The sequence below is a fragment of the Trachypithecus francoisi genome, unplaced genomic scaffold, assembly GCF_009764315.1.
Source record: "Trachypithecus francoisi isolate TF-2019V2 unplaced genomic scaffold, Tfra_2.0 Lachesis_group15, whole genome shotgun sequence".
NCBI lineage: Eukaryota > Metazoa > Chordata > Mammalia > Primates > Cercopithecidae > Trachypithecus > Trachypithecus francoisi.
Window position 1 is genome coordinate 111,734,269 of NW_022681460.1, and position 10,783 is coordinate 111,745,051.

At 46.8% G+C, this 10,783-nt stretch overlaps 1 protein-coding gene across 3 annotated transcripts; it reads right to left on the reverse strand.

The window, feature by feature from the left end:
• Window positions 1–1,906: 1,906 nt before the first annotated feature.
• On the reverse strand, window positions 1,907–10,759 carry ZNF174 (zinc finger protein 174). 3 transcript variants are annotated; one of them, XM_033235966.1, is made up of 4 exons: window positions 10,554–10,693; window positions 9,418–10,091; window positions 7,545–7,767; window positions 1,913–2,954 (listed from the first exon to the last, which is right to left on the reverse strand). In XM_033235966.1, the coding sequence occupies exons 2-4, from the start codon at window positions 9,817–9,819 to the stop codon at window positions 2,356–2,358; spliced, it is 1,224 nt and encodes a 407-aa protein (XP_033091857.1). In that variant the 5' UTR covers window positions 9,820–10,091; window positions 10,554–10,693; the 3' UTR covers window positions 1,913–2,355. The 3 variants fall into 3 exon arrangements, with proteins under 3 accessions (XP_033091856.1, XP_033091857.1, XP_033091858.1); XM_033235965.1 differs by having other exon boundaries at window positions 1,907–2,954; window positions 9,418–10,759; XM_033235967.1 differs by lacking the exon at window positions 1,913–2,954 and adding an exon at window positions 6,379–7,284 and having other exon boundaries at window positions 9,418–10,759.
• Window positions 10,760–10,783: the final 24 nt, after the last annotated feature.

Here is a 10,783-nt window from a genome sequence, read left to right on the forward strand (position 1 = left end):
AGGAACCAAAGGCAAAGGAAACAATTGTGTGCAAGACCCCAAAGAGGACTCATAGGTGTGCACATGTCCCTCGGCAGTTAGGAGGGACAAGAGATTCCTTGTGGGGGACAGAAGAGCTCAGCCCACAGCCCTGAGGTGACTGGTAGTCACTTGATTATACTGATGTTTTGGGAAGAATGCTACCTTGCTGAGCGTACACCTGTAATCCCAGCACTTTGGGAGTCTAAGGTGAGAGGATGACTTGAGCCCAGGAGTTTGAAGATAGACTGGGCAACACAGTGAGACTCTGTCTCTACAAAAAAATAGAAAAATTAGCCAGGCATGGTGGTGCATTCCTGTAGTCCCAGCTGCTTGGGAGGCTGAGGCGGGAGGATTGCTTGAGCCCAGAAGATTGAAGCTATAGTGAGCCGTGATCACGCCACTGCACTCTAGCCTGGGTAACAGAGTGAGACCCTGTTTCAAAAAAAAAAAAATTGCTACCTGGTTCTATTTGCCGCATCAGGAATGCACTAATCTGCCAAATGTTTTCTCTAAGCTGAGCAATGAGCTAGGAATTATATACTCATTTGCATTTTAATCTCCACTTTGAGAAAACGAGCAGGTGGCATTAGGTGATCTCTCAGGCTTAGTTCCAGGATTCATTTTATATAAATATATTTTGTCACTTAAAAATATGCTGTTGGCCGGGCATGGTGGCTCAAGCCTGTAATCCCAGCACTTTGGGAGGCCGAGACGGGCAGATCACGAGGTCAGGAGATCGAGACCATCCTGGCTAACACAGTGAAACCCCGTCTCTACTAAAAAATACAAAAAACTAGCCGGGCATGGTGGCGGGCGCCTGTAGTCCCAGCTACTCGGGAGGCTGAGGCAGGAGAATGGCGTAAACCCGGGAGGCGGAGCTTGCAGTGAGCTGAGATCCGGCCACTGCACTCCAGCCTGGGCAACACAGCGAGACTCCGTCTCAAAAAAAAAAAAAATGCTGTTGAGGTACAATTTACGTATCATAAAATTAGCCCATTTCAATGATTTTAGTAAATTTACTGAGTTGTGCAACCATCACCGTAATCCAGTCTTAGAATATTTTCATTACCCCAATCCTTTTGCTTTTTTTTTTTTTTTTTTTCCCTGAGACAGAGTCTCACTCTGTCATCCAGGCTAGAGTGGAGTGGTGCAGTCATAGCTCACTGCAGCCTCTAACTCCTGGGCTCAAACGATACTTTTGCCTCAGCCTTCAGAGTAGCACCATCATGCCTGGCTTATTTTTGTATTTTTTGTAGATCAGGGTTTAGCTACATTGCTCAGCCTGGTCTCAAACTCCTGGGCTCAGTCATCCTGCCTCAGCCTCTCAAAGTGTTAGGATTACATGTGTGAGCCACTGTACCCTCACAGCATTTTGTTATTCTTAAAGCTAATGGGCTAAGTGAGAAAGGAGAGTAGGAAGAATTCCCTCTTATATCTCCTTAGTATTCTTTGTCCGCTACTTGCTTCTCACTGTAGCTTTTCCTTATGTGTTAGGCTGGGATTGCAGCAACTGTATAGATGTTTTTTGTTTTGTTTTGTTTTGGTTTCCCTCAATCAAAGGTGGTTTGAGAACAGGCACGGTGATTCACACTTGTAATCCAGCACTTTGGGATGCCAAGGCAGGAGCATTGCTTGAGTCCAGGAGTTCGAGACCAGCCTGGGCAACATAGCGAGACCCTGTCTCAAAAAATAAAAATAAAAGATGCTTTGATACAAAAAAGATCCCTCAAATGTAATTTTCTTTTCTTTTTGTAAAAGCAGCATCTAATTACTTGGAAACTCTTCTCACACAAATGTGCATATTCTCATTTAATTCATCCTTTGCTATAAACAGCTAGTAATTAGAGAAAGAATATGAGAGATCTATTTTCCAATGAACTTTGCCTTGAAATTCTGGTAGATCACTCATCTTTATTAAAGAAGCATGTGCATGATAAAAAATTGTCTGGTATGACAGCAAATGCATAACTATATATAGAATTTATCCCTTAACATATTTTAGAGGATAAAGCAACAGAAGGACAATTTAACAATAAGTGGGCCACCTGCAGGATTGTCCTGATTCTCTCTCAGTAGTTACTCCTTGCTCTCTGCAGAGACTTAAGTTCCCTTTGCCCCAATACCTAGAACTGCCATCTCTTCACCGTGTCATCATGCACGGTTGGGCCCTGTTTGGCCTTTTCTGGGCCTCCTCACAGCAGAATGTGCATCATCATTCCTCATGGGCCTCTTGCTTTCCTTGTAAGTCACACAGTCTTTGTGATTTACATGCAAGTAAGGGGGAGGAGAAACACAAACACCTTCCTTGTGAATCTAAAGCATGGAGTGCTCCTTTCAATCCCCATGGTGGAGCCTGTGATGCTGGTGAAGGTTTGAGCTCTGGCGAAAGCTTTTCCCACACTGGCCACACTGGTATGGCTTCTCTCCAGTGTGGATCCTCTGGTGCAGCTTCAGGGTTGACTGCCGCCCAAAGCAGTTTCCACATTCTCCACACGTATAGGGTCTCTCTCCTGTGTGGACTCTCTTGTGTCTCTTCAGCTCTGAATTCCACGTGAAGCTTTTCCCACAGTCATCGCATTTGTAGGGTTTCTTTGCTGAGCGGGTGGGCTGGTGACCAAGGTGTTGCAAACGGTTGCTCAGGCTCCGTTTACCTCCTTTGCTTTTCTTCAGCTCTCTCAGTGGGTGGCTTTTTAGGGGGCCGCTGATGTATTCCACCCTGCAATGTCTCTGGTAGTGAGCAAATGGCTTTTGAGCATTTGGGGGGCTGACCTGCCTCCGTGATAACCGAGTTTCACTCATATTTGCCCCTCTCGGTTCAGGACTCTGCAGACCATTCCCTTTGGATCTGCCAGCTGACACTGCACATGGCTTTGCTCCTTTAGCCCCTTCCTGTTGTGGATTTTCCTTGTTGTCACTTCTCATTCTGGGGGCCTCTATAATTAGAAAGAAAATGCTTCATTTTCTGCACTTGGAAGAAATAACTTCAGCAAGAGTTATGAAATACTCTGAAAGTTTCTCAAAGGGTGGCCCTCCATTGGCAACTTGCATTAGAATCATCTGGGGCACTTGTTAAACAAACAGGCTCTTCACCCTTCCCCCAAAGCTGCTGGGTCAGAATCTCTGGGGGTTGGGCCTGATAATCTGCACAGTTAGCAGGCTCCTGGGGTGATTGTGATTTATATTAAATTTACGAACCAAGTTCTCCAACCTCCTTCCTCCTTTCTCCCTTTAGGGAAAGGTTTAGGAAAGGAAGAACAGGGAAAAGCAAACCCATCAGAACTGGGTATCGACCAATGAATGAAAGAAGGAAGAGAGGTGAAATCTCAACATTGTAAATTTTACTGCTGTAGTCCGGTGCCTGAGCTATTTCGACAAATACCCCTCACTTCGTAAACACTAATTGACAACCACTTTCTCTTCAAAAGATAGTAAGTTCAGAGACTGTGATGTTTTCTTTCATTACAGATTTGAAGTATATGAGTTCAGAAACTGGAATATGGGTTTCGCCATGTATCCTAATTACAGAAGGACTGACGGTCTGGATGGAGATGAGCTGGAATGGCCTGCGGGAAGTCACAGGATCTGGAGAAGGATCCCTTGTGATGTGGAAAATGCATGTGTGTGCACATGCATGCACAGGCACATGCATGCTGTTCAATATGGCAGCCACTAGCCACATATGACTATGTGGCTACTGGGTACTTGAAATGTGACTACTGTGACTAAGGAACTTAATTTTAAATTTTATTTAATTTTAATTCATTTAAATTCAAATGTAAATAATCAGCCTATACAATCAGGGTCAATTGCTTTTTGACAAGACAATTCAATGGGAAAAGAAGAGTCTTTTTCTTTTTTTTTTTTTTTTTTTTTTTTTTTTTTTTTTTTTTTGAGACAGAGTCTCGCTCTGTCACCCAGGCTGGAGTGCAGTGGCCGGATCTCAGCTCACTGCAAGCTCCGCCTCCGGGTTCACGCCATTCTCCTGCCTCAGCCTCCCGAGTAGCTGGGACTACAGGCGCCCGCCACCTCGCCCGGCTAGTTTTTTTGTATTTTTAGTAGAGACGGGGTTTCACCGTGTTAGCCAGGATGGTCTCGATCTCTGACCTCGTGATCCGCCCGTCTCGGCCTCCAAAGTGCTGGGATTACAGGCTTGAGCCACCGCGCCCGGCCAAGAAGAGTCTTTTTCATAAATGATACTAGGACTGCTGGATTTCCACATACAAGAGAATGAAGCTGGACTCTGCTATGGTCTGAATGTTTATTCCCCCCGTCCCCTGACACACATGTATTGACAGTCCTCCGTGCAGTGGTCTTGGGAGGTGGGGCATCTGGGAGGTGATTAGGTTATGAGGGCGGGGTCTTCATAAATGGGATTAGTGTCCTTATAAAAGAAATTCAAGAGACTACCATTTATGAGGAATGGGACCTCGCCAGATACCAAATCTGCTGGCACCTTGATATTGAACTTCCCAGCATCCAGGAACTGTGAGCAATAAATTTCTGTTGTTTATAAATTACCTAGTCTAAGGCAATTTGTTATAACAGCCTGATCAGATTAAGACAGACCCCTACCTCAAATCCTATATAAAAATTGACTTGTTTCTTTATGTATGGAGGAAAAATTAACTTAAAATGGACCAAATACCTAAAAGTAAGAACTAAATCTCTGTCTCTTTGAAGAAAACATAGCTGTACATATTTGTGCCCTTGGATTAGGCAGTGGTATTTTACACATGACACTAAAGCATAAAGAAAGAAAAAAGGGCCGGGCGCGGTGGCTCAAGCCTGTAATCCCAGCACTTTGGGAGGCCGAGACAGGCGGATCACAAGGTCAGGAGATCGAGACCATCCTGGCTAACACGGTGAAACCCCGTCTCTACTAAAAATACAAAAAACTAGCCGGGCGAGGTGGCGGGCGCCTGTAGTCCCAGCTACTGGGGAGGCTGAGGCAGGAGAATGGCGTAAACCCGGGAGGCGGAGCTTGCAGTGAGCTGAGATCTGGCCACTGCACTCCAGCCCCCGTGACAGAGCGAGACTCCGTCTCAAAAAAAAAAAAAAAGAAAGAAAGAAAAAAATAGATAAATTACACTGTAGCAAAATGAAAAATGTGTGCTTCAAAGGACACTATCAAGAAAGTGAGACTGGCCAGGCGCGGTGGCTCAAGCCTGTAATCCCAGCACTTTGGGAGGCCGAGACGGGCGGATCACGAGGTCAGGAGATCGAGACCATCCTGGCTAACACGGTGAAACCCTGTCTCTACTAAAAATACAAAAAACTAGCCGGGCGAGGTGGCGGGCGCCTGTAGTCCCAGCTACTTGGAGGCTGAGGCAGGAGAATGGCGGGAACCCGGGAGGTGGAGCTTGCAGTGAGCTGAGATCCGGCCACTGCACTCCAGCCCGGGCCACAGAGCAAGACTCCGTCTCAAAAAAAAAAAGAAAGTGAGACAACCCACAGAATGAGAGAAAAGATTTGCAAATTACACTTAAGGGTCTAGTATCTAGAACATATAAAGGACTCTCACAAAAAATGAAGACAAATAACCTGATTTAAAAATGAGCAAAGGATCTGAACAGACATTTTTCCAAACAAGATATGTAATTGGATAATAAGCACATGAAAAGATGTTCGACACCATTAGTCACCAGGGAAATGTAAATCAAAACTTCAAATCAAAATTTCTCAACCTAATAGGATGGATAGAAGACAATAACAAGTGCTAGCAAGAATATGGAGAAATCGGAATCCTCACACAGTATTGGTGGGGATGTAAAATGGTACAGCTGCTTTGGAAAACAGTCTGGTAGTTCCTCATAAGTCAAAGATAGAATTACCATATGACCTAGCATATGGTAATTCCACTCCTAGGTATATACTCAAGAGAAATGAAAACATGTCTACACAAAAACACACACATTTATAGCAGCATTCTTCATAATAACCAAAAAGTGGAGACAACCCAAAAGTCTATGAACAGATGAACCAACATGAACAGAAAACCAACATGTAATATATCCATACAATGCCTATTATTCAGCCACAGAAAAGGAACGAAGCACTGATTCATGCTACAGCATGGATAAAACTTGAAAACATGCTCAGTGAAAGAAGCCACACACGAAAGACCACATATTGTGTGATTCAATTTATTTATTTATTTATTTTTGAGACAGGGTCTTACTTTGTCACACAGGCTGGAGGGCAGTGACACGATCTCAGTTCACTGCAGCCTCGACCTCCCAGGTTCAGTTGATCCTCCTGCCTCAGCTCCCCCAAGAAGCTGGGATTACAGGTGTGCAGCACCATGCCCTGCTAATTTCTGTATTTTTTGTAGAGACAGGATTTCGCCATGTTGCCCAGGCTGGTCTCGAACTCCTGAGCCTAAGCGATCCGCCTGCCTCGGCCTCCCAAAGTGCTGGGATTACAGGCGTGAGCCACTGTGCCTGGCCTGTGTGATTCCATTTATATAAAATATTCATAATAAGCAAGTCTAGAGACAAAAGTAGACTGTGGTTGCCAGGGGCTGAATGTTTATGTTCCCCCAAATTCATATGAAATTCTAACTCCCAAGGTAATAGTGTTAGGACGTGGGGCCTTTGGGAGGTGATTACGTCACGAGGGTGCTGCCCTCACTGGAATGGGATTAATGCCTTCATGAAAGAGCTCCACGGGAGCCTGTCTTCCCCTTCTGCCACATGAGGACTGAGAAGTAGGCAGTCTGTGACTTGGAAGAGGAGCCTCACTGGAACCCAACCATGCTGGCACCTTGAACTCAAGACTTCCCAGCCTCTAGAACTATGAGAAATAAACTCCTGTTGTTTATAAACTACCTAGTCTCTAGCATTCTATATTAGCAGCCTGAACAGCCTAAAACACATCGTACCTCATTGAATGTAGCAAATGTTAAGAAAATAAGGATTTGTGTCTTCTTGTAACTCTCCTCTCTAACGTGCTCATTGTATCTTGTATTCACATCACCAGGCTTGGCCAAAATGTCACTGTCATTCAGGCTTAGAGATCACAGGACTGTGTAGAACAAGGCCAGCAGTTACACAAATATCACACCAGAGAAAGGGAAATAGATTTGAGGATTTAAAGTACAAGCAACATCACGGAGGAGGACAAAGATATATGATATAGGGTGAGTTTTTTTTTCTACCAGGCCCTTTCTAAACAGAGGAGCATTTAAAGAAATGAAACTCAGCCATAGCTTGCATGGAAGTTCATCTGTGGCCATATTTGGATCTGTCTTTTCTATAAGAAGTTCTGAAAGGGACAGAAAAGTAGGTACAACCCTGTCATGCGCTGGATTGTCAAATATTCATTAACAGAAAATGACAAAAACATACTTATTTGTAGTATCACCACCATTCTAATTAGTGAAATGTGTTTAGTGAATAATCATCTACTATTATATACAACATTTTAAAAAACACACACATGTGGTCTATGCCTTTGCAGAACCATGAGATACACTGATGGAGATAAAGGGCTGATGAGAGGGAGAGAAAAGGCAGAGTGTTTACCTGTCCCAGCCAATTTGGGGGTTGGTTCTTGGAGGAGTGGGGATTTCTCCCAATGATGGGGGCTCAGCCGGTCATAAGCCTCCGCCTGGGAAGGCTCTGCTGGAGAGCTCTCCCTGAGATCTCTCCGAGGAGTCTGTGGTTGAAAGTCTGGCAGTTCCTGTTCTCCAAGCTGAGATCCAGTTTTCTCCAAGAGCACCTTTTGCCCCTGCATACAAACGGCCACCTAGGAACAAGCCCGATCCATTAATTCCATCCATCAGGACTGAGGGAAGCTTGATCTCTCACTGTTGTATAATGACCTGTTTACCTTGGGAATTGCTGATAACCATCTAGAGGTCAACTTTCATAGAAACCACTAAAACCCTCAAAGGAAGTAAAGGGAAGGATGTGAAGAATGACAGGAATGAGGATGCTACAAGTCAGCCGAGTGGCATCGCCTAAAGCTTGGGCCTTTCTCAAGGGCCAGAGTCAAAGTTATCAGGGTAGCTGCTGGCACAAATATCAGGGTCAGTCACGACACTGGACCATCAGATGCCCACTCTACACACCCCACCCCACCCCACCTACTTCTGCTGGAAATAGGCCCTATAGGAACAGGAAGCAGAATGGTGAGAGGCTGTTAAAAACTCTTCTTATCTAATACATTGTTCTACCAAAGGCTTTCCTGGTAAGGAGATTCCAGTAGTAGTAGGGATCTAAGAGGACTACCCTACCCTCATTCCCTAACAAGTTCTATTTTCCGAAGTACCTGCTGTTTGCTTCTTGCCTAGGTCGTGACTGGGGTCTGACTTCGGGGAGGAGAGTGGCCAGCAATGGCAACCCTGGCCAGTTAAACTGTAACTTCCTGATCCAAAGACAACAAGCTAGTCAGGCACTGTGAGGCTCACTCCTATAATCCCAGCACTTTGGGAGGTCAAGACAGGTGGATTGCCTATGCCCAAGAGCCTGGGCAATGTGGAGAAACCCTGCCTCTACAAAAGTACAAAAATTAGCCATGCATGGTGGCATGTACCTGCAGTCCCAACTACTTGAGAGGCTGAGGTGTGAGGAACACTTGAGCTGGACGTGGAGGCTGCAGCGAGCAGAGATCACACCACTGCACTCCAGCCTCAGCAACACAGTGAGACCCAGTCTCAAAAAAAAAATCAAAGACAGTAAGCTAGGCCGGGTGTCGTGGCTCACACCTGTAATCCCAGCACTTTGACAGGCCAAGGCGGGTGGATCACTTGAGGTCAGGAGTTCGAAACTAGCTTGGCCAACATGGTGAAAAACCTCTCCACTAAAAAATACAAAAATTAGCCAGGCATGGTGACAGGTGCCTGTAATCCCAGCTACTCAGGAGGCTGAGACCTGATAATCACTTGAACCCGGGGGGCAGAGGTTGCAGTGGGCTGAGATGGCACCACTGCACTCCAGCCAGGGCAACGCAGCAAGACTCCATCTCAAAAAAAAAAAAAAAAAAAGACAATAAGCTAGAACTTCCAATGAAATGAAGTTCCTTAAAGTCCAACAGCTACCAAACAGAGTGACCCTGCCTGCTAAGAATTCTGCTTGTAGGAAAACTAAGATGGGTGTGGGAAGAGCTGACAGAAGGGATTCAAGAACCTTACAATTTGTACTTCTGGTGACATAAGGTGCATAAAGGAATGGCAAGAACCTTGGTCCTCGGTTGCCTCACGGGGTATCAGTAGTTGGATTTTCTAAAAACCTGTTAACAACTCAGGATAGGTTCCCAGACAGAGGCTGGAAGCAACTTCTGAAGCCATCCAGTCCACTTCTGAGACTCAGTCCTTAAATAGGGAGAGATCCAGATACCAAACATTACCTAGATGAAAAAGAAATCCCCAGGATGATGGGAGAGGACCCTCCTTACCCACTGCTTTGGTTTCTTGGATGCTCTGTGAAAATCTTCCACGAGGGTCACAATCTCCTTGCTGCTCATTGGACATCGATGCCTGACCCGAGCCTGGATATCTGGGGGCAGGATGGTCAGGAACTGCTCCATCACCAGAAGCTCCAAAATCTGCTCCTTGGTGTGCAGCTCGGGTTGCAGCCACTGACGGCAGAGCTGTCGGAGCTGGGAGAGTGCTTCTTGGGGTCCAGACACCTCTTGATAACAAAAGCGTCTGAAGCTCTGGCGGCAGAGCTCAGGATCGGGGCAGTTTTTTTGCAGAGTAGGCTCCCGTTTCTCTTCTAGTTTGGCTATTATGTGTCTCTCTTGCTTGGAGGAAGCTTCTTTGTTGGAGCTTAAAGTTATCTCCATTTTAGCTGCCATTTTGGGCGTCAGGAGACAAGTCTCTCCTTGTAAACGGGTTAAGCCTTTGGGATCATGACCCTGGAGAAGTCTCTGAATACTAGCAAGACTCCAAAAACGAAGGCTCTCTGAGGATGTTAGGGAGAACGGGATGCAGAGACAAGGCCTAACTTGCTACCCTTTACTAGCCAAATTCAAGACAACGCGGTTACTGGGAGTGGGAAGAGTTTTATCTTCCCGTCAGTTTTTTGAAGTCTTGCAAAGGAGAAAAGTCTTAACGTCGTAAAAGGACTCTGAGGAAAAAATACTTCTTTTACTTCAGTAGCAAGCACACAGGTCTCGGGTTTAATGAGCAATACGCTCTAACCGGCGGGTGGAGCGGAATCCCTAGGAAAAGTTCAAGCTGTCACAGGTAGCTTGCCCGAACTCTCCCGCATGACGGCAGCAACCGACCTGGCGCATGTCGCCGGGTGTTAAACGGTAGAGCTGAACAAGGCCACAGCGCCAGCCGGCGGTGTGAGGTAGCGAACAGCCTCCTGCACGCGAACGAAGCGGCTGCTCGCTGCCCAGGCGCCGCAGGCCCGGTGGCTCCGGCCTCCAGGGCGGCCCCGCGGCCCAGCCAGCCCCAGGCCTGGCGAAGCTGCCGCAGCCCGGTGCGCAGCTGAACTCCACGGCTGGTGCGAGCTCGGACTGGCGACTGCGACACCGCTACCCCGAGCAGCCCGGCGCCCCGCACCCACCTGCAGCCGACTCACCTCTCTGGGAACCCGGGACCGCAGGACTTGGGACCCGGGACCGCAGGACTTGGGACCCGGCACCTGCGAGCACGGGCTGGGGGCGGGGTCGATTCCACTCGCCGCGGAGACGCCCACTGGCTGCTGAGGAACTACCGAGAGGGCCCGCCTCCTGTCAAGGGCATCTTCTACCGTCTATTGGCTGCCGCCTCTGTCAATATAGTCGCAGTGCGTCCCGGGAGCTGCAGTCC

Excerpts from the sequence above, each read along its gene's own strand:
- ZNF174 (XM_033235965.1), bottom strand. The coding sequence starts at position 9,819 with ATGGCAGCTAAAATGGAGATAACTTTAAGCTCCAACAAAGAAGCTTCC. Across the intron at positions 7,768-9,417 it reads CCAAGAAACCAAAGCAGTGG|GTGGCCGTTTGTATGCAGGG; the intron begins GTAAGGAGGGTC and ends GCTTGTTCCTAG. Across the intron at positions 2,955-7,544 it reads CCCCAAATTGGCTGGGACAG|AGGCCCCCAGAATGAGAAGT; the intron begins GTAAACACTCTG and ends TTCTAATTATAG.